Source organism: Phocoena phocoena, chromosome 1, assembly GCF_963924675.1.
Source record: "Phocoena phocoena chromosome 1, mPhoPho1.1, whole genome shotgun sequence".
Taxonomy (NCBI): domain Eukaryota; kingdom Metazoa; phylum Chordata; class Mammalia; order Artiodactyla; family Phocoenidae; genus Phocoena; species Phocoena phocoena.
This window is the reverse complement of record NC_089219.1, coordinates 29,208,586-29,231,467: the sequence shown is the minus strand read 5'-3', so window position 1 is coordinate 29,231,467 and position 22,882 is coordinate 29,208,586. Positions and strand designations below refer to the sequence as shown.

Below are 22,882 nucleotides of genomic sequence, written 5' to 3'. Positions count from 1 at the left end.
GAATAATAACAGCGGCTGTCACTTACAGAGTCGTCTCCTATGTGCCAGGCCCTGCGTGAAGCCCTTGACTTGTATCATTTTGGTTCCTCCTCCCAAAACCCTAGGCAGTATAGGCTGTTGTTACCTCAATTTTGCAATGAAACTAGGCTCGGAGAGATCAAGTAACCAGGCCGAAGCCACACTGTGGCAGAGCAAGGACTAAGCTCAGCTCTGACTGCGAAGCCCATGACTTTAACCATCCCCCTCTGCCTCCAGGTGAGCACCAAGCCGGCACTATGGCGGGGCTGGGAGCCTGGAACCTAGCGAGAGCTGCTCTGATCATCTTGCTGCTCCCCAGAAGTGAGTGTGGCCAGGAGCGAGGGTGCCGAGGGGAGGGAGGAGCACAGGGAGAGATGCTGGGGGTGGAGGAGGGAGGCATTTCCCAGCACTGCCACAGTGCTCCTGGGACTCCCAGAGAATCCCAAAAGAATCAACTGGGCCACAGATGTGGGGTAGCCAGGCTCCCACGCATAGACCTCTGTAGGCAAACCACCACCTCTGAGGAAAAGTGAGAGGACCTGGGCTGGCCAGCCCGGAGAAGGTGGGGTAGACCCAGGTCTTGCCTGCAAATCTGTGCCGTGTTGTCAGAAGGAACCCCTGAGTCCTGTGCAGCCTTCACGGGCAGCAAAGGGATCAGGGTGGAAGACGAAAGGAGGCAGCTTTAATCCTGAAATATAGAATCCCAGGGAATTCCCTGGTGGTCCAGTGGTTAGGACTCTACGCTTCCACTGCAGGGGGCATGGGTTTGATCCCTCCTCATGAAACTAAGATCCCGCATGCCACATGGCACGGCCAGAAAGTAAATAAATAAAATAAAATAAAAAGAATCCCAGGCAGAGCTCTCCACACTATGGAAACTCTATCTTGATAGGTAGAGAGCCTCCCATCTCCGGGGGTATGCAAGCCAAGGCACAGCAGGGGTCGGCAAACTTTGTCTGATGTAATGTTCAGCTTTGCAGGCCACATACAGTCTCTGTTGCATGTTCTTGTTTGGTTTTTTTTGGTTTGGTTTTTCAACCCTTTAGACATATAAAAAATGTTCTTAGCTGACAGGCCATACAAAACTAGGCCATCCTAGCCCTGCTGTGGAGGACTCAGTATCAGGTGGAGTTTTGAAGTAAACAGTTGGCAAGTTTCCTTCTAGTCTGAAATTCTGAGTCTGTGGAGTAGTAGAAGCCTCCATGAACTTGCTCTGTGACCCTAAACAAATTGCTCCTCCTCTTAAGGGCTCAGCACCCCCATCAGCAAAATGGGCTGAAGAACACCTGGGAGAGGAGAGAAGGCATCGTGGGCAAAGTGCAGTGCTTACTCGTTTATTCCACACGTATCCACCAAGGGCCTGCTCTGTGCTAGGTGCTGGGAATGCAGCAATGAGTGAAACAGCCGAGGTCTCTGGCCTCACAAAACCCATGGTCTAGTTTGGGGGACAAACAAGCAAATAATCACATGACTACATAATTATGAAGGATAATAAGAGCTTTGGGAAAGTTCAAGGGGCTTGGCCTGGTCTGGTTGGTCGGAACCTGGTCTGGTTCCCCGCAAGACGCCTAAATGTTAACCAGGTGAAGGAGGGGTGGGAGAGAAGCAAAGGAGCACCTCCAAAAGGATCAGCAGGTACAAAGATCTGGAGATTGGAGGGAGCATGGCGCTTTCAAGAAATAGCAAGAAGGCCAGAGTGATGGGAGCTGGAAAAGGATGGTCTGAGCTGGAACCAGGAGGGCTAGGCAGGGGCCAGGCCACAAGGGCTGTGAGAAGGTTCTGAGTCTTTATCCTAATCATGGCAGCAAATATTTACATGACAGGCACTGTTCTAAGTGCCTTACACGTGTTCTCACATCTAATCCTTCCAGCAAAACTAAGGTAGGGACTTTTTTATCCCCATTTTACAGATGAGAAAACTGAGGCACAGAAAGTCTCAGTGACACATCAAGGTCACATAATTAATAAGCAATAGAACCAGGCTCTACACCTAGGCAGTCTAGTTCCAACATCCATGCTCTTACCCACCATACCATACTGCCTTTCAGAGGAATAACGTACCATTGAAGTGCTATAATCAAGATGGGGTAACAGATTTGAAATCTGAAAAGATTGCTGTGGCTGTGGGGTTCTTATCATTCTAACCATTGTTTCACCACTGCTGGGGAGGGGACTAATCTCCCATCTGGTGGCGTGCTGGGGTTGGCTTGCAAGCGCTGATTGTGTACATCTCTTCCCAGGTTCACATTCAGTGATGTCACACTGGTAGCTTGCAGTCAGCCACGGTGGGAATATTTACACCAGGGAAAGCAGCCCAGGCTACAAACCAGGATCTGTTTTTCTCTGTATAGCCAGCTGATAAACATTTACCCACAGACCGCTATCTTGATATCATCCCCAGAGCCTCTCACGGTCCCCATACACATCCTCCCCATTCCAGTGACACATCTTGGGAGGTAAAGCATGAAGGTAACGGCACAGAGTCTAGGGGTACTGAGTCTAGAAGCCCGGCTCTGCCAAGCAGAGGAATCACTTACGGCCCCTTCTCTTCCACCCCAGGCCTGGAGCAGTGCGGGCACATCAGCCTCTCAGCCCCCATCGTCCGCCTGGGGGATCCCATCACAGCCTCCTGCACCATCAGCCAGAACTGCAGCCACCTGGACTCGGAATCGCACATTGTATGGAAGTTGGAAGCAGAGCTTCAGCCCGGGGAGAGGCAGCAGTACCTGCCGAATGGGACCCTGCAGTCCACCATCACCTTGCCCCACCTCAACCGCTCTCGGGCCCTTCTCTCCTGCTGCCTGCACTGGGGCAACAGCCTGCAGATCCTGGACCAGGCTGAGCTACAGGCAGGCTGTGAGTCCCTGCAGCCATCCACCCACTCTGCCTCCAATGCCCTCCTGCCAATACTAATAAGAACTATTCTTTCTTAAGCTCTTGCTCAAGAAGCACTTTAAAGGCACAATATCATGTCATCTTCCCTACCAGTGGGTAGTGTTATTTAGCCCCATTTTGCAGATGGGGAAAACCGAGGCTCGGGGAGGGTAAGTGACATGCTAAAGGTCACAAACTAATAAGGATGGAGCCAAGATTTATAACAGGCAGTGTGGCTCAAAAGCCAGTGTAGTAACCACTACTCCATATGGCTGCCGAGTAAGCCCAAGCCCTCAGCCACAGGAGAGTGTCTCCAGGGAGGATAATCTCTATGAGCTGGGCTTGCTCCCAGCTTCTCCCCTACCCCAGTCTCAGCCTTCTGTTCAAACTGAGAAGGATGGATTTGGGCCAAGCCAATGCATAACTAAAAACAAAGAAAGACCAAGGTTCTCATTTAAGAATCAACAATAGTGAAAGCTAACACTACAGAGCGCTCGCTATATGCCAGGCACTGCTCTGAGCACTGCATACATAGTAAGTCACTCAGCCCTCACAAGAACCCTAGGGGGTAGGTATATTACCATTACCCCCATTTTTCAGATGAGGAAACTGAGGCACAGAGCCGTTAGGTGACTTCAAGATCACACAGCTAATGAATGGCAGAACCAGGATGAAAACCAGATGCTACACTGTTACTGTCAAAGGGGGCAGAGTTGAGAGGGTTGGAGACTCTGTGGTACTTATCCCTGTATGTGCCTGTAACTTAGCTTCCCCCAGGGCTGCCCCTCTGGGGTCACCCTGCATGGAGACAAGGAAATGACCCAGGGCAAGGAAACGAGGCCAAGTGGTCCCAGTAGGAGTTTTCTGAGTGGTCTTACCTGAAGCCCTCACTCTCCCCACCCCATACACAGACCCTCCCGCCACACCCCACAACCTGTCCTGCCTCATGAACCTCACAACCAACAGCCTCACCTGCCAGTGGGAGCCAGGCCCCAACACCCACCTGTCCACCAACTTCACCCTGAAGAGCTTCAAGTGAGTAGGGCTCTCTACGCCAGCCCCCATTCCTTTGGGTCCTGGGACAGAGCATGGGTAGGACTGTAGGGGTGGGGAGCGAGAGCCAAAGACGGGAGGGAGAAGGGAGCCTCGCTTTCTTCCCCCGCCTGACACCCAAGCCTGGCCCGTTGGCAGGAGCCGGGGCAACTGTCAGAGCCGGGAGGACTCCATCCCCGACTGCGTGCCTGAGGACGGGCAGAGCCACTGCTCCATCCCCCGCAAACACCTACAGCTGTACCAGAACATGGGCATCTGGGTGCAGGCCAAGAACGCGCTGGGAACCAGCGTGTCCCCGAAGCTGTGCCTTGTCCCCATGGACGTCGGTGGGTGACACTGAGTGTGGGGGAGGGGAGCGGCCCCCACCAGGGGCGGACACAGAGAGGCACGGGGAGGGAAACACAGACCCAGCGACAGGCAATGAGACGCTGCAACACCTAGAGGTAGAGGAGGAGGAGAGAGGAAAACAAAGTGGATGCAGTCGTAGACAGAGCTGTGGAGACCCAGACAAGGACGCGGAAGAAACACAGAGGCAAAGAGATACACTCCTTAATTCTTTCTGCAAATTTCTTGAAGTGCCCACTCTGCACTAGGCGCTGTTCTAGGTGCTGGAGATACGGTAGTAAACAAAAAGGCAAAAATCTTGCCCCTGAAATGTTACATTCTAGTGGACAAAATAAACAAAATAGAATGTCGGGTAACGGCAACATGATGAGGAAATTGAGCGGGGGGACGCGACGGGGACAGGGGGCTATTGCTATTTCAGGAAGGTGGTCAGGGAAGGCCTCACTGAGAAGGTGACATTTGAGAAGATCCTTGGAGGAAATGAGGGAGCAAGCCACTGGATATCCGGAAGGTAAGTGCTCCAGGCAGAGAGAACAACCAGTGCAAAGGCCCTGGGGCAAGAGTATGAAACAGAGAGAGAAACAGGCAGACCTGCAGAAACAGGATGACACAGAGATGAAGAGACACAGAGAGAAACAGAAAGACACAGAGATCCCATAAATGGAGACCCAGAGAAGAAATGGTACCACAGACAGGGAGACAAGTGGAAGCTAGGATAGAGCCCGATAGGACTGATCAAAGAAAGGGTCTGACGACCCCTCTCTTTGCAGTGAAACTGGAGCCCCCCACACTGTGGGCCCTGGGGCCCAGCCCTGAGGTGGCCCCACCCCAGCCAGGCTGCCTGAGGTTGCGCTGGGAGACCTGGAAGCCAAGCCTACACATAGATCAGAAGTGTGAGCTACGCCACCAGCCTCTGCTTGGAGAAGCCAGCTGGGACCTGGTGAGGCGGAGGGCAACCTCAGGGGACTGGGGTGGGGCTGGCTGAGGGCAGGGTAAGTTGAGCTGGCACCGAAGGGCACAGAGATTCAGGCTCAGAGCCACGTCCCCCCCACCAGGTGGGCGCCCTGCCCTCCAGGACCCTCCAGTATGAGCTATGCGGGCTCCTCCCATCCACAGCCTACGCCCTGCAGATGCGCTGCACCCGCTGGCGCCTGCCTGGCCACTGGAGCAACTGGAGCCCCAGCCTGGAGCTGACCACCACACAACGGGGTAAGTGGGTGGTGACAGGCTGGGAGCGGCCATCAGGACCCAGTCTGGCCTCCAGGGCCCTCCCTGACCCTCTCCTCCTGCTCCACCCACAGCCCCCACTGTCAGAATGGACACATGGTGGCGGCAGAGGCAGCTGGACCCCAGGACGGTGGACGTGCAGCTGTTCTGGCAGGTAACCCCCTCTGAAGGCCATCCCTCCACCTCTTTCAACCCAAACAGACCCCTGCAAGCTGGGGCTCAGGACTCCAACAGGTTTCGGAGGCTTGGATGCATTTGTAGGTGACTTGCACTCACTTTGCATGTGCCTGGGTAGGAAGCTGGGTAGGGCCCTTCTGGAGAGACTACAGTGGAGGACTCATCTAGTTTGCTGCCCGCTGCATACACCGACTTGCTTTTCCCTTCCCTCCCTCCTAGGACCTGGCACAGAGGGAGGAGGGCTGGCTCCCAGCCTGGGGGGCTTAGTTCTTGGGACATGGCCACCCCATCTAGAAGCTCTCCCCCACTCCAGATGAGCTGGGCATCCCCTTATCTTTTTCCCCCTATGCCCACTGCAGCCAGTGCCCCTGGAGGAAGACAGCGGGCAGATCCAAGGGTACCTGGTCTCCTTGAGACCCTCAGACCAGGCTGGGGCAGACCCAATACTCTGCAACACCACGGAGCTAAACTGTACCTTCCAACTGCCTTCAGAAGCCCGGGAGGTGATCCTTGAGGCCTATAACACAGCTGGGACCTCTCATCCCACCCCAGTGGTCTTCTTGGAGAGCGGAGGTAAAGGGGGCCAGCAGCTAGTAGAGCATGATGGTTACGCATGTAAATTCGGAGGCTAGACTGCCTGGGTTCAAATCTAGCCCTGTCACTTGCTAGCAATGTGATCTGGGCAAGTTACTTACCCTCTCTGGCCTCAGTTTACTCATTTAGCAAATGGGGATGATACAGCATCTAACTCAAAGCATCGCTGTGAAGATTACGAATTAAGACATGTGCCTGGCACAAAGTAACTGCTCCGTATGTGTTAGCTATTATCATTAGCCAGAACCAGGTTAAGCCGGTGGTGGTGCCTACACACACACAGTCTATTCTGCCAAGGAAATGGGAAAGAAAGCCCTAAGTTTTTCCAGCTCGAACACAGTCCCTGAGTGAAATGCTCATTCTCAGGGGATCAGCCACTACCAACCCCAGGTGCCCCTGAACGTGGGTCCTCACGAAGTGAGACTCACAATAACAATAGCTAATATTCCCATTTCCCAGCCACGTGACCCTAGGCAAGTTACTTAACCTCCCTGTCTCAGTTTTCTCATTGCTAAGATGGGGACCGTAGCTGTGCCCCACAATGGGACTGTTAGCAGACTCCGTGAATTAATACATACCGAGAACCACACAGGGTTAGCTTTCATCATCACCAAGCACTACTCCATGCCAGGCCTGTTTCATGTACCACCTCATTTAATCTGCACCATGACCCTACGAGGTAGAAACTTTTATCATCGTTTCCACTTACAGATGAGGAAACTGAGGCTCAGATGTTGACTTACCCAAGGTCACCCAGCTTGTAAGTAGCAAAGGCCAGATTGAACCCAGGCATCTGGCTCCAGGGCCTGCATTCTTTTCATCTTCATGTCATCGTCTCCTACTCTGTCTCCAGGCCCACCCCTGGGCAGACTCCACACCGTGGCTCGAGACCCTCACAGCCTCTGGGTGGGCTGGGAGCCCCCCAGCCCTCAGCCTCGGGGCTATGTCATTGAGTGGGGCCTCGGTCCCCCCAGCCCCAGCGGCAGCCCTAAGACGTGGCGGATGGAGCATAATGGAAGCATTGCAGGGACCCTGCTGCAGGGTGAGGCAGGCCTGGGGGGCTGGGCAGGTGGGCAGGGCCCGGGAGAGGGAGGGACATTTTACCTGCCTGACAGTAGGCAAGGGGCGAGCTGAACTACCCTAAAGACGCAGATTCCCCAGTCTTTCCTGTTCTCTCACTGTTCTTTCTCATCTCACATCCTCAGAATCAGGAAGTCCCTCCTGCAGTCTAACTGGATCCTCTGTTTCCAGCCCTGACTCTGCCACCTTCCTAGCTCTCCCACTCTTTGCCCCTTACCCGCACCAAATGGTCTGAAGAAGAGACTGCAGAGGCCAGCCCTGCAGAATGAGGCCCAGGTTACCCCTGAAGTCTGAGGTTAGCCCCCAACCATCATCAGAGACTAGCCCCTAACCAGGGTGCCCCTATTTTCTCTCTACAGAGAACATCAGGCCCTTTCAGCTCTACGAGATCACTGTGACCCCCCTGTACCAGGACACCAAAGGACCCTCCCAGCACATCTATGCTTACTCCCAAGAGATGGGTTCGTCAGCCACCAAGCCTTTTCTCAGAATCCTCTCCTCTCTCTCAAGGCCTGTCTAGGCCCCCAAAATCAGGAATACGAGGGAACATTTTCTTCCTCCCCTACCTCTGGCCCAGAAGAGGGTCTCTCCCAATCCTAAGATTACCTCTGGCTTACACTGGACCCCTGCAGCTGGAAAGAAGTCAGGTGGTGGGGTAACAGAAATTGGGCAGTGAGCACGGCAGAATTCAGGGAGCCAGTCTGCCAAAAACTGATCCGGTGTCACGTGTGATAGAAATTAAACTGAGGGCCTGGCATAAACTTAGAGAGTCAGTGGCAGAAATAATGAACCAGACAAAATCAGGCCTGGCAGAAATCAGGTAGCAAGGCTTTGGAGTCAACGAGGAGCAGGTTCAAATCCCAGCTCAACCACTTATTAGCAGTCGGTGGGATTCAGGGAAAGTTCCTGGGATAATGAGGCTTGGACATGAGTCCCCCTGGACTCTCTCCTATCACCCACCCCCACAAAGTGTCCCAGTTCTTGGGTCTGGGGAGCCACAAGAACTCCAACTGGGCTCTCCCCGCCGCCCCGCTCCCTGTCAGCCCCTGTACCTCTCTCTTCCGGCAGCCCCCTCCCATGGCCCAGAGCTGCATCTAAGGCACATTGGCAAGACTTGGGCCCAGCTGGAGTGGGTACCCGAGGCCCCTGAGCTGGGGAGGAGCCCCCTTACCCACTACACTATCTTCTGGACCAATGCTCAGGACCGGTCCTTCTGTGAGTCTATCCTCAGTGCCCCACAGCCCCAGAAGGCCAGAGAGGGCGGGTTCAGAAGCCTTGGGGCGGCTCGGCAGCCAACCCAGACTCACCATTCTCCTCTCCTCCCAGCCACTGTCCTGAACGCCTCCTCCCATAGCTTTGTCCTCCGTGGCCTGGAGCCTTCCAGCTTGTACCATGTCCACCTCATGGCTGCCAGCCAGGTGTGGGCCACCAACAGTACAAGCCTCACCCTGATGACCTTGGCCCTAGGTAAGGGGAGAAGGGGGCTGGCAGGACAAGGCTGTTGGGAGGGTGCCTCACCCAAAGGATCTCCATTTTGCAAGTAGATAAGCCTTGCATGGATCCCCTGATTTGAGGGAGGAGACCCAGCCCTGCCCTTGGACCCCAGTCTGAGGGAGGAAGCCCAGCCTTACATACGTGCACTCTTGCCTCTTCTGGCTTTCCCCTCACTCTAGAGGAGTCTGAGCTGTACATCCTCCTGGGCCTCTTTGGCCTCCTGGTCTTGCTCATCTGCCTCTGTGGGGCTGCCCAGCTCTGCTGCAGACCCAGGTGAGTCCTTTTGAGAGGCATGACACCCAACTAACCCTGCCTGCAGGGAAGTGCAGGCCTGAGTGAGCCGGTCTAGGCTCGTCACAGCCTTGCCAGGCCTCAGGACCCAGGTCTGGGGGTCGGGCCCTCCACCTTCTCCTCTCTACATGAAGGGGTCGTCCCTTCAGCTGCTGTGAGTAGGTGGGAGAAAGGATGGAAAGATGGGAGGGCATGCCTGACCTAGCCTTCACCTGCCCCCTTCTCCAGCAGGAAGAATCCCCTCTGGCCAAGTGTTCCAGACCCAGCCCACAGCAGCCTGGGTTCCTGGGTGCCTACCATCACAACGGAGGTGAGAACACTAGAGGGAGAGGGAAATGGGGCTGGGGGTTAGGCTCCCACTCCAGGCTCAAAGTGAAGGGATACCCCTCTGAGGATGAGTACTCAGGCCTTCCCATCACTTCACCTCTTTGGAGCAAAGCAGACCTGAGTGCGAATCCCTGCTCTACCCATTCAAACCCTCAGTCACCTCACTGTGAAATGGGACTAACCCCATGCAGAAGAGTTGGGGAGATTCACCAGGCTAAGTCTAAACGGCACATAACACGTGTCAGGAACATATGAGATGCTTTGCATCCTTTGAGTAACCCTTTGAGTTTCAGCAAAGAGCAGCAGGAAGTGGCTGGGGCAGATATCTGAAATGAACCAGGCCCTCACCCCACATCCTTATGTCCAGGATACCTTCCAGCTGCCCAGCCTTCGGGACTCCAGCATGCCACCCATCACCAAGATCACGGTGCTGGAGGAGGAAGAGAAGAAGCCAGGACCCTGGGAGTCCAATGACAGCTCAGGGACCTGTGGCCTCCCCAGCCTGGTCCAGGCCTATGTGCTCCAGGGGGACCCAAGAGTACCTCGTATGCAGCCCCAGCCCCAGTCTGGCACCAGTGACCAGGTCCTTTACGTGCAGGTGCTGGGCAGCCCCACAGGCCCACGGCCTGGGCACTACCTCCGCTGCGACTCCACTCAGCCCCTCTTGGGGGGCCTCACCCCCAGCCCCAAGTCCTATGAGAACCTCTGGTTCCAGACCAGCCCCCTGGGGACCCCAGAGCCCCTAGTCCCAAACCCGGAGGATGACTGTATCTTTGAGCCACTGCTTGACTTCCCTCTCCTGCAGGGGCTCCGGGTCAGTGGGGTGGAGGGTCTCGGGGGCTTCTAGGGCTTCCTAGAACTCCCCACCTGGGCCTGCTTCTTGATAAGCCTGGGCTATCCAGAGAAGAGGAGGTCAGTAAGCCCTTCACTAAAAAACCCCCAGCCCCAGGAAAGGCAGAAAGTCTCCCAGTGTCCCCCTATCTCTGGCCCCTAGCATCCCTCCCCCATCCCCCCAATTTCCCCCCAATGGGCTGGGCCTCCCACTTCAAAGGCCAGAGAATGTTTTTTCAAGCCCTGCCCACTAGCTTTTTGTACTTGTTTCCTATAATTTCAGTCTCTTAAACTGGTTTATGGTCTGATTTGGTTTGCCTTGGTTTTGAGAAACTCTTGAGTGTGCTTGAATCTCTGTTCTTTTTCTTTTCAGAACCCTAGAAATCGGGGGGGGGGGGTTACTCCTTAGAATCATTCATTTATTTATCCTTTCCTTAATTCCTTCATTCAGCCTGCCCTCGCCTAGCATCTAGGCCCTGTGCTGGCAGCGGGGGTTCCAAAATGACCAGGCTCAGTCCATCCTCAAAGAGTTCCCATTCTAGGGACTTCCCTGGCGGCCCAGTGGTTGGGACACCGCGCTTCCACTGCAGGGGGCATAGGTTCGATCCCTGGTGGGGGAACTAAGATCCCGCATGCTGCACGGCGAGGCCAGGAAAAAAAAAAGAGTTCCCATTCTAGTGGTGGAGACTTGAGAAATGACCATTAGGGCACGGTGGCCAGGGTTACCGAGGGAGTCACAGAGAACTGTGGGACATGGGGAACAGACCTCAGAAAAGAGTAGCCCCTGTTGCAGAAATGTAATTAAAAACAAAATCTCCTGCCAACCTAGAAAACCTCTCCACAAGGGTAGAAGAGGAAGAAAACTCTTTTTTAATTGGATGAGAATTAAACCAGAATGTCACAGGCAAACAGCTCAAGAGTTTGCAAAGATGAAGAGAAATTGTATCTGTTTACACAGCCAAGTGGATACAACTCATTGCATACATTTTCTCAAGATAATCACTAGTCCTCAAGCAAGAGGACTTGACAGCACTACTTGTCACACAGGGGTCATCCTAAATTCAGCTGGGAAATGGGGTAGCCACCTGGGTTTGCTAATTGCCATTAACCAAAGGAAAAATAAATTTCTCATATCTTTATGAGAGGAGGGAGGTTTGCAACTTGGAGCTAGGCACCTGCTGAAGTTAGGCTCCTACCCTCCAGCAGAAACTGGGAGACAGGGGCTCTATCTTTCTTAATGATTATATTTCAAAGAGCCGGCTCCCAGGTCCTTGAAAAACACATTCCTGGGTTGTAAAATTGGCAAGAGGCTTATTTAGCTTTTAAAAAGATTTACATACATCTCAAAAGGGCAGAGAAAGAACTCACAGTTACAGGTATTCTAAAGTCAATGCTCTAAGAAAAGCAAGGGGCAGAAGAGTCTTTCCCTTTTTTGCACCAGAGAAAATTAAGATTTATTTTTCCTACTTTTAATTGGCATTTGTCCTTACACCCCTCATTTCACAAATATCAAAGCTAGTATTTCTTGAATACTTAACTATATTCCGGGTGCTTTGCACACAACTGCCTCTGTTAATCCTCTAACAACCTAAAAGATAAGACACGGTTATTACCACTCCCATTTCATGGTTGAGTAAGCACACTGTGGCCCAGAAAGGTTGAGCGACTTGCACACAGAATCACACAGCCAGTGAACGCATGAGCTAGGCTTCCAGCCCAGGGCTGTCCAAAATCAGCGACCTTAATCACCACGCTGCAACACTGCCAGAGAAGAGGCTGAAACCTAGTCGTTCTTACAGGGGTCCATCCTGCACTCTGGAGGGAGAGGGGGTGGAAATGCTAGGTTGGGGGAAGAAGACACGACAGGCCCCAGGGAAGCCCCCGAGATAATCGGGGCCCAAGGTCAGGAACGTGGAGTAGGATTAAGGGCGGGAGGTATGCTCAAGAAAACGTGGCATCTTAAGAGTTTATACGGCATCGCACGCCACTAACGATGTCAGGCGACGACCAAGCTCCCTCAATCTCGCGCTACAGCTAACCAGACCTCTCCCCTCGACCCAACTTGGCGTCATCACTGAGTCCGGCCTGCCAATCCATCATCTCGGTCCTCATCTGCTCATTCGGTCTCGCAACTGCACTCGATTGGTCGAGCCTGAGCCAATATGGCGGCGCCCTAAACCAAGTCCGTACCGCGAAGGCGACGGCGGCCGTGGGGCGGGCCCCTCGGGGGTGAGAAGGTACCATGCTGAGGGCGGCGTGGAGGGCGCTGAGTTCGATTCGGACCCAAGCAGTGACCCAGGCCCCAGTCCTCGGGCTGCCGGGCGGAGGGTGCGCCAAGCTTCTCTCCGTCCAGCGGGACCTTCCCTCACGTCCTGGAGGTAAGGAGCTGAGAAGCCGGACAGCGGAAGTAGGGAAATGGGGTTCGGCGGAGATAGAGGGTACGCGGGAAGAGGTTAGGGGGGAGGGGGGCGGAGTGTAGCGGCAGGAGAAAGAGTGGTGGGTGGGGAACAAGTAAGGCGCGGTGGGAGAGACATGGGGTATTCGGGGTGCGGAAGAAATGGGACTGTGGTCCTCGCAGAGGGGCCAAGATCTTGGAAGAAGGGTAACGCAAGGGCTGTAGACGAGAATCGAGGCTGGACTTTTGAAGGAGAATGTCCTCAGCACCCCCCTTTTTTGTGTAGGTTTCATCCTCCGGGCCGCCCGCGGATATGCCACCCAGAAACCAGGTAGGAGCTCTTGGGTGGGATTTAGGGCAGAAGAGAGATTAGATTGCCTAGAAAGCTTGGGGTGGCCAAAGGGACAGAGGTGTCTACGTGGAGCCACTGGGGGGAAGGGGGGTGCGGGTGACGGGGGGGGCCGGAGGTCCTGCGAAGAAGCCCACGCCCACCTTATGACAAAGCCGTGGGCCTGGAGCCTGCATGAAGGGCAAGAGGAGGGGAGGTGGAGGGTGGGATATAGCTCTTCGTGTCCGCCCTTCCGAGGGGGAGGGCCCGGTTTCCCATTCCCAGGCAGTCTGCATAGTTGTTCAGGTCTCTTACTAAATCTTAGTGTTATTTAGTTAGTACTATTTGCATAGCGGCAGAGCGGGGGCTGACTGGAGAAGACAAATTTCTCTCTCCCATGCCTCTCCCTCACCTACAAGCACAGTCCAAGCCTCAGGGTTTCCTTGGATCTCTATTTGGTGTCTACAATTCGGGCATCTTAAAGTTCAGGGTCCCCCCTCAAGCCCCTTATTTCATTCATGCAGTCAGCCAGCGAGCATTAGTTGGGCGTCTCTTCTGTGCTGGGCCGCAGACCAGACGTGGGGGATTCAAAGGGAGTCGACCTCAGTCCGTGCACAGGCACACCCATCCTAGCGGGACGTCTGATAACTGTAGAGCCAGACAGGTGTGTGAGAAGTGCAGGCACGGTCCAGGGTCTTGGGAAAGGCCACCTACTCCCAGCATGAAATATCAAGGCAGAGGCCCACAGGATTTGCACAGGAGAAACTGAGCCCAGGGTTACCCAGTGCCTTGCTTGAGACCGTGGATGTCTCTGACAAAGTTGGTAAGAAGAGCCAAGTCTGGGAGGATGGGCAGTGAGAGTTGACTCTGGGTGTTTTCCATCCCTCCACTTGACAGTCCAGCCCAGCCATGAAGATGACCCACCCCCTTCTATGCTGCTCAAGGACTACCAGGACATCCCCGGAATTGAGAAGTAAGCAGGAAGAAATCTCTTTGATGAGGCAGGGGGCCCTGGGAGGATTGGCAAGGAGGGGGCTTCGAGGTAGATGCTTGATGTATCTGCAGCTTGACTATGGAACAGGGCAGAGAACTATAGAAGCCCAGGAATGGTGAGGATGAGTGGGCAGCAGGGGCACATGGAGCACACCTGCTTGCCGTTTTTGTGCTCTGGGTAAAGACCCTCTACCGTGAGATACCAAGGAGGCACCGTGCCTCACGGGTGTTTGTAGAAATCTTTCATCTCTTGATCCTGTGAGGGAAGAAATAGTGTCCCCATTTTGTAGATTGTCAGACTGCCCAGTGTCATACAGCTCCTAAGGGGCAGAGCTGGAGTTTGAATCCAGGGCTGAAAGATAGCAAAACCAGGATCCTCTGCTCAGCCCCTGTCCTGTGCAGTGGGAGCTGGGCAGTCCCTCCAGTCCCTCCCACTGTGCAGTGTGACATGAGAAAAAAACAATGATTGTAGAATTGAAGTGTCTCAAGAGAGATTGAACCATATTCCAGCTAAAATGGAAATCCTCTTTTTGCTTTCCCTGTGACAAGCCTGAAACACGTGAGCTGACAGCCCCAATTTTCTGTAGTTATCACATCATTCCGTGTTCACAGCCCAGCAAATCAGATCCGTGCTGACTTTGAATCCCTGAGAAATGGCACCCCGCTTCCAGAGAGACTCATGTTGTAAAAGAAATTTTCACTCATCCTTGGTTTTCAAACTAAAATGAAAACAGCATTGCTCCCCTTCCTTCTTCCCACCCACCACCCCCGCCGACACCTGTCTCTCATTGCTATGGTTTTTCCACAGGGTTGATGATGTCGTGAAAAAACTCTTATCTTTGGAAATGGCCAACCAGGTGAGTGGCCTTTGCCAAGGCTTGGCCTCTCTCAGTCCTCTCCTCTGAGATTCCCTCCTACCCTGGTAACACCTCCCAGCCCATGCTTCTCAAGTCACAGCACTTATCCCACTCTCATTCTATATCCACTTGTCAATACCCCCAGACTGAGCACCTCCAAGGCCAGGACTGTCTTGTTTCCCATTGTATCCTTAGCACCTGACAAACAGTAGGTACTCGATAAAGATCTAATGCCTGAATGAGTGAGCACGGTTTGGGGACATTCATCCAACATTCTTCTGTCAGTGGCATTGGCCTTGGGCTCACCTAGATGTGAACAACCATGTGGTTGGCCAGAGGCCACACCCTGATGAGCAGAGTAAAGTCACGCCCTGAGCCTTATGGCCTAGTTGCTATGACTGTGGCCCTGGCCCTGGAGGTATGAGGGCTAGTTCTTACAGGGTGGCAGACCTCACAGATTCTCGGTCTCTGTCTTCAACAGAAAGAGAAGCTAAAAGTCAAGAAAGAGCAGCTGATGAACAAGGTCGTGGAAAACCCTAAGGACACCGGCTCCCTGGAGGCTCGAAGTTGGTCGGGGGGCCCTGGGGGGGTCGGGGTGCAGGGGAGTCTGCTAGCTGGTACTTAATCCAGCCCCCTCACCTGCAGATACGCTGGTATTAGATGTGGCTTGGTAAAGGGAGAGACGGGAAGGACCAAGGACAGTGAAAACTGGACTCTATCCGTGATGCTGTAGTCAGCGCCCAGGTCCTGCCTCGTACCTACCTCTGTATGAGCTCAGGCCAAGCTCCTCAGGAACCAGAGCTTGTCTCTCTCTCCACTCTGCAGCTGAGGTGGTGGGAAAGGGCATGGGGTCAGGGCCAGCGTTCCCACTGCACTCTGCAGTGTTCCCAGAGCTCAGGGTGTGTACGGCAAGGGTCTGCTGTAGTGACAGCCTCTCCTTGGGGCCACCTTCTGCTTTTGCCTTTGCAATATAGGTTTGAGTTAAATAAGAGGATAGCTGAGGGAAGAATATTCTGGGGCTTTAGGAGATGAGTGGGAGGTGATAATTCTGAAAACTCATTAATGAAAACACAGAGATAAGGATGGCAGCTGGAAGGGAAGAGGCAAGGAGAAGACCCTTGACAGTCTTGGGATCTTAAATTATTACATTGGTGAGGACCTCCAGGGCAGTATTGAATCATAAACCGTGACAGCAGCCATCCCAGACTAATTCCTGAATTTAACAGGAATGTTCTAAAGTTTTACCATTAAGAATGCTAATTTGGGATTTGGGGTTTGGGGATGATACCTTCATAAGATTAAGGAACTTCCCTTCCTTATACTTTGCTTTCTAAAGGAAAGATAATCCAAAGGCTTTTGAGATCTTGAAGTTCAGAGTGCTCTGGGAGTGATAGAGAGGTGTACAAGAGCTTTGGTGATTGTTATTCCTTGAGGTCTTCTTTTTTTTAATTTATTTTATTTATTCTTGGCTGCGTTGGGTCTTCGTTGCTGCACGTGGGCTTTTCTCTGGTTGTGGTGAGCGGGGGCTACTCTTCGTCGCGGTGCGCGGGCTTCTCATTGTGGTGGCTTCCCCCTTTTGCAGAGCATGGGCTCTAGGCACGGGGACTTCAGTAGTTGTGGCACACAGGCTCAGTAGTTGTGGCGCTCGGGCTTAGTTGGTCCGCGGCATGTGGGATCTTCCCGGACCAGGGCTCGAACCCGTGTCCCCTGCATTGGCAGGCAGATTCTCAACCACTGTGCCACCAGGGAAGCCCTTCCTTGAGGTCTTAAAACATAACCAGGGTCTGGCTCTTCCTTCCTCTGTGCCCGGCTCTCATCCTCTGTGGTTTGTGGTTTCAGTTGTTGCCTTGACTGTCAAGATCCACAGTTATGAAGCACACATGCAGAAACATCGAAAGGTAACCCTTGGGCCTCACTCACAGCTAGCTGGGGGAGAGGAGCCTGAGCACTGATGGGCTCTGGGTCCAGAGAAACAACTTGAGAAGCCAGGTGGCTAGAGCAGCAGAGCACCCACCCCTCAGTTGCGGTGGGAAACACACTTCCCTTCCACCTCCAGGGGTGAAATGGGAGCCTTACAGGACAGTGCTGAGTGTCACTAATGGTCAAGAACACAAACTTCAAAGCAAGGGCACAGCGTGTGGCACATAGTGGGCGCTCAATAAATAGTTGTTGAATGCGTGCATGGAGTCAGATTGCCCCAAGTTCAAATCCCAGCTCTGCCACTGCCACTTAACTGGCTGTGTGGCCCTGGGGAAGTTACATGTCCAAGCCTCAATTCTCCTGTCTCTCAAACGGGGATCATAATAGTACCCACCGACAGGATTGCAAGGGCTGTATGAGGTAATGGCAGCCAACATGACGCATATAAAGTATTTAGGCCTCATGCTAAATACTTTACATGCATCAGTTCATTTAACCCTTATACTTGTCTTTGTATCCCATTGTACAGAAGAATGAGCTAGGCTGGCGTAATGAAGTTATCCCTCCAGGCACAGGCACACCACTAGGAAATTATGTGCTAGGACTTGAAACTTGGTGATCTTGCTCCAGGGCCCACACTCCTAACCATTCTGCTGGATCTCAGCACAGTGTCGGACACAGAGCTGCTATAATTAGGCAATTGCTGGTATTTTTAATAAACACACAGTTGTGAACACAGACTGGCCCAGCTCCACACCTAGCACTTCAGTGTTCCCTGAAGCTAGTTGAGCTGTTCCTTGGAGATCAGAGTTGGAGTATGGAATGCCAGCCCCACTGAGGGAGCAGTGCCTGGCTGAGGGCAGGGGTTTTCCTAAGCCTTCCCTCCTCTCCACCCCAGCTGATAGTTTGCTGAGCTGTGCAGAGGCTGAGTGGGTGGTACAGGGGAAAGAGCATGAGATGTGGAGTCAGACCACTAGACCTGGATTCAAGGTATAACACAAGGTCCCGACCCAGCAGTTCTAGAACCTTTAATGAATCAGTTAACATCTATGAGCCTTTATTTTCCCATCTGTAAAATGGGAATAACAGTAACACTGCCTACCTCAGAGTTGCACTAATATTTGCCTAAGATTGTGGGGAAGTTTCATTGCCAGGGTAAAATGACCATCCTTTGCTACTGTGAAGTGGCACACCACTTATTTACATAATACTCAAAGTAATACCAACTCTCGTACAGGACAAAGCCCACAAGCGCTATCTACTGATGAGCATTGACCAGAGGAAAAAGATGCTCAAAAACCTCCGCAAGACCAACTATGCTGTCTTTGAGAAGACATGCAGGGAGCTGGGGATTGAGTACACCTTTCCCCCTCTGTACTACCGAAAAGCCCACCGCCGCTGGGTGACCAAGAAGGCTCTGTGCATTCGGGTACGAGTCGGGACTGCTGCTTCGGTTGGCCCCACTCCAGGACCGTGGTGGGGAGAGCATAAGGGAGGGGTCGTCTGTTTCTGAGCAAGGCGTGGAGCTGGCCCCGAGGCTTTGAGTGGCTCCCAGGGCACGAAGCCCATAGAGAAAGGCTAGGGTGACCATCTGGGGGAGTCACTTCCCACCCCAGATGCTCGAAGTCTGAGGTTTTGCATAGCATTACAAAGCTTTTTCCTGCCCTCTCTGATCCCCAGGTTTTCCAAGAGGCTCAAAAGCTGAAGAAGCAAAAAAGGGCCTTAAAAGCTGCAGCTGCAGCAGCCAGAAACAACGCCAGAAGAACCCAGAGAGGCCTTCCAAAACTGGAAGAGGCAATCAAAGAAAACCAATAAATGTTAAAATTATGTCTTGCTGCCTTAAAGAATAACAGTAGAGAAGGTGGGGCTCTTAGTGGCCTGAGGACGAGGAAGAATTCATTCCATCATGGAACTCTGGGGTCCCGGGGATATCTGAGGCAGAGTCCCTGCCCTCACATGCCACGGGATGCATTCTCATAACGCACCTCACACACACTCACAGAAACAACCCCCTGTCCTCCAGGGGCCGTTCAGTGGAGGCAAGACTGAGCACACAGCGGCACAGAGGAAGCCAGCATACGAACTCCCTTCTAGATGGGGCCGTATAGGATGAGTGGAAGTTCACTGGGCAGAAATGGGAGCGAGGGCATCCCGGGCAGAAGGAATTGCAGGTGCAGAGGCAAAGAAGTGTACAGGTGCATGCTGCATTCAGAGAGCAGCAGAACGGGACATACAGCTTGACGGGTAAGCTGAAGCTGGGATATGAGAGGTTTCATATGCTGGCTGAGGAGACGGTACACGGTCCTCTATGGAGAGGGAGGCAGTTTCGGTCTGAGAACCGAAGGCGTGATGATGGTAACAAGGCTGTTTGATAGCCAAGCAGCATCAGTGTGGAGGTGGATGGGAGGGGGGAGATCAGAGCGGTTGACTGACTGGGGGGCAGTGGTTCTGCTGTTCAGATTGAGAATGGTAAACGCTACAGGTCCTGTCCCTAAAACTGCACGTGTACATTGCTTATAAATTCTGGGGTGTCATGGATAAGCCCTTCCCCACGAAGCCCACCCACTTACACCAAGTTAAGTGCCAAGGCCTTGAAGCCTGAGTATGCTTAGCATGTTTGAAGAAGCCAAAGAAGATAGTGTGTCCAAAACTGAGTGAGCAAAGAGAAGAGTAGGAGGTCCGAGAAGCAGGCAGAAACCAGGTAATATGAAGCTTGTGGGGTGTATTAGTCTGTTCAGGCTGCCATTTTTAAATACCATAAACTGGGACTTCCCTGGTGGTCCAGTGGTTAAGACTCTGCACTCCCCATGCAGGGGGCCTGGGTTCAATCCCTGGTCAGGGAACTAGATCCTGCATGCTACAACTAAGAGCCTGCATGCCACAACTAAAAGATCCAGTGTGCCACAACTAAGATACAGTGCAGTCAAATAAATAAAATACCATAAACCGAGCGGCTTGTACAACAAATTTATTTTCCCACAGTTCTGGAGGCTAGGAATTCCAAGATCAAGGTGCTGGTCTGTTTGGTTTCTGATGAGGAATCTCTTCCTGGCTTGCAGGTGGCTGCCTCCTGACTATGTCCTCACATGTGGAAGGAGGGAGAGACGGGGAGAGAGAGTGGATCTCTTCCTCTTACAAGGGCATTAATCCCATGATGAGGGCTCTACCCTCGTGACCTAATTCTCATGATCTCCTAAAGACCCCCAAATACCATCACATTGAGGGTTAGGGCTTCAACATTTGAATTTGGGAAGGACAAATATTCAGTCCATATCACTGTGGGGAAGACCTTAAGACTTCATTCTGAGTGAGAAAGGAAGCCAGAATTTATAAGCAATGTTTTTTGTATGTGTGCGATTTTAGGGACAGGACTTGTAGCTTTTACCTGATTCTCAATCTGAACACCAATACCCCTGCCATTGAGGAAAGCCGGAAAGGAAGGAAGGTGTGTTAAAGTGATGTCCAAAGAGCAGCTGGAGACAGGTTTGGGAGTTAACGTTTAAAGTGACCCAAGCCATGGGTGTGAGTGAAATTGCCCAGGGAGGGAATGTAAACAAAGAAGAAAGGACCATGTCTGGATGGGAAGAATGATCTCTGAGGGCGTAGCCTGAGTCAGGAGGAGTAGCTGAGGTTAAGGGGAAGGTGAAGTGAGGGTGGAACAGAGGACCTGGGATCCTGCAGAATCAGAAATGAGATGAGAGGGCCAGAACTGAAGATGAGCTGCTCAAATACCACCTCAAGAACAAGAGGGAAGGCCTTTTATGGGGCAGGACTCACAGCTACTTAAGAGGTATTGTGTGGAGGGCCAGGTGCTGACATGTAAGGGGGCTAGTGGAAAGAAGGCAAGAAAAGGAACACATTCGCACATTCGTGGAACAGGCCCTTCGGGAAAGGCACTGTTTTAAGTGCCGTGTTAGGCACATTAACTCATTTCATCTTTAAAGCCGCCTTTACCTATTTGCCCCCCCTCACCATATTGGCATAATTATCCTCATTTTACCGTGAAAGAATTAAGGCTCAGAGAGGTTAGGTAATTTGTCCAAATTCACACAGCTGGTTAGGGGCAGGCAAGGATTCAAACCCACATCTGTCTTGACTCCAAAGCCCATGTTCTGTTCATTATTATCACACAGCCTAGGGCAAAAAGTGGTCTGAGAAGCTCTGGTAATTACACTGTAGCAAACTCAAAAGCCTTTGGCCACCAGGCAGATAGCATAATGCATGAAGGCCAGGTGTAAGATAATGATCCTAAACTGCTTGTTACATTCCCATCCTAGTTATATTCCCTTTTGTGCACAGACCAGGCAAGATCAGATCAAAGCCTTGGGCTGCCGGCTTTCAATTACTGTATAGTATCCAATGCTGAGAAGTCAGTTAAGGACCAAAAAGTCTTCATGGTGAAGCAGTTTCAGTAGGGTGGAGGGAGCTGAATCCAGTGGTAGTGAGGTGGGGAATGAGGATGTTATGGAAATTCAGGTTGTGAGTGTAGACTACTCTTTTTTTTTTTTTTTTTTTTTTAATTTTATTTTTTGGCTGCATTGGGTCTTCATTGCTGCGTGCGTGAAGGCTTTCTCTAGTTGTGGGGAGTGGGGCCTACTCTGCGTTGCGGTGCACGGGCTTCTCATTGCAGTGGCTTCTCGTTGCGGAGCACGGGCTCTAGGCACACGGGCTTCAGTAGTTGCGGCATGCAGGCTCAGTAGTTGCAGCACGTGGGCTCTAGAGCGCAGGCTCAGTAGTTGTGGCGCACGGGCTTAGTTGCTCCGTGGCATGTGGGATCTTCCCAGACCAGGGCTCGAACCCTTGTCTCCTGCATTGACAGGTGGATTCTTAACCACTGCGCCACCAGGGAAGTCCCTAGACTACTCTTTAAAACTCGGCTTTGGGCTTCCCTGGTTACTCCATATTAATTGCTCTCTTTTCTTCTCCACGGGCCTGGCTGCTAGGCTAAATTTCAGAAGACGCCACTTTTAGTATGACATCCCTTCAGTGGCTCTCTACTGTTTGGCAGACCACAGGTGAAATCCCTTTGTATGGCATTCAAGGCTGTCCACTCTGGCCAGTAGAGAGCCACTGAAGGGATGTCATACTAAAAGTGGTGTATCCTGAAATTTAGCCTAGCAGCCAGGCCCGTGGAGAAGAAAAGAGAGCAATTAATATGGAGAAACAGTAATGCAGATAGAAAGAAATGAAGAGGTAAATTTGAGAAAGATTTTGGTGGAAAAAGCAGAATTGGTGACATAAGAGGACCAGGGGGAGGGAGTTGGAAACCAAGGCTAAGGTTTCAAGTGTGATTGGCTGGAGGGGAAGATGATGAGTAGGTCATAGAAGTACTGAAATTTACAGAAATGGTTGCTCATCAGAGTAAAAATGTGCAACAGGTGATGAAAATGTGATCCTGGAGCTCAAGATGGGGGTGAAGTATGTGGTCACTGCCCTCAAAGCAGAGAATTGGATGCCAGGCCTGCTTAACAGCGTGGGGGGTAGCTTCGGAGAGCCCCCAGCACGCGTCTTCCGACAGCGGGACAGACGTGAACAGGCCTGGTTTGCTTCCCGGTGTGTGAAACAGGAGGGGCTACACTCCAAGTAGCTTTTAGGGAGGAAATGCAAATAGGTCCTTCCCCCACCTAAAAGTCAGTTACCATTTTATTGAGTGCTTTCGTGGCATTTTGTGATCGCAATAACTCCTCTCTGCAACCCTGGGAGGTGGGTGTCCCCTCCATTTTCCTATGAGGAAGCCCAGGCTCAAAACACCTGCCCCAAGTCAAACAGCGAGGAAACTGCAGAGCTGGGATTCAAACCCAGGTCTGTCTGCCCGGAGTCTGCTCTAAAGGAGTTTTGCTTGAGTTTCCCCGGTTCAGGGGCACGTGGGCACGTGAGCACGCGGGCCAGCGGGGTGAGGGTGACGGCGTGAAAGAAGCCGGGCCGCCAGTCCTGCCGGGTACTCACCCATCCGTCGGGGCTCAAGAAACTCCAAACAGGCGCTGCGGGCCTAAGGCCCAAGCCGCTCCCACCTCCGGCTCGGACCAATCTACCCTGTAGGTCTTCGCCGCCCCGCCCAATACGCGTCCGCCCCCGGGC

The 22,882-nt window shown here is 52.6% G+C and overlaps 2 protein-coding genes across 2 annotated transcripts; both read left to right on the top strand.

The window, feature by feature from the left end:
• Positions 1–275: 275 nt before the first annotated feature.
• Positions 276–10,327, top strand: CSF3R (colony stimulating factor 3 receptor). Its single transcript, XM_065888428.1, has 15 exons — positions 276–339; positions 2,578–2,874; positions 3,804–3,927; positions 4,084–4,271; positions 5,061–5,230; positions 5,346–5,499; positions 5,592–5,671; positions 6,054–6,267; positions 7,142–7,330; positions 7,728–7,829; positions 8,437–8,583; positions 8,695–8,835; positions 9,042–9,135; positions 9,382–9,463; positions 9,848–10,327. The coding sequence occupies exons 1-15, from the start codon at positions 276–278 to the stop codon at positions 10,325–10,327; spliced, it is 2,526 nt and encodes an 841-aa protein (XP_065744500.1).
• Positions 10,328–12,553: 2,226 nt separating this feature from the next.
• Positions 12,554–18,619, top strand: MRPS15 (mitochondrial ribosomal protein S15). The gene is made up of 8 exons (XM_065893887.1): positions 12,554–12,680; positions 12,993–13,037; positions 13,932–14,007; positions 14,836–14,884; positions 15,366–15,450; positions 16,724–16,782; positions 18,042–18,233; positions 18,485–18,619. Exons 1-8 carry the CDS (start codon positions 12,554–12,556, stop codon positions 18,617–18,619), a joined length of 768 nt encoding a protein of 255 aa, XP_065749959.1.
• Positions 18,620–22,882: the final 4,263 nt, after the last annotated feature.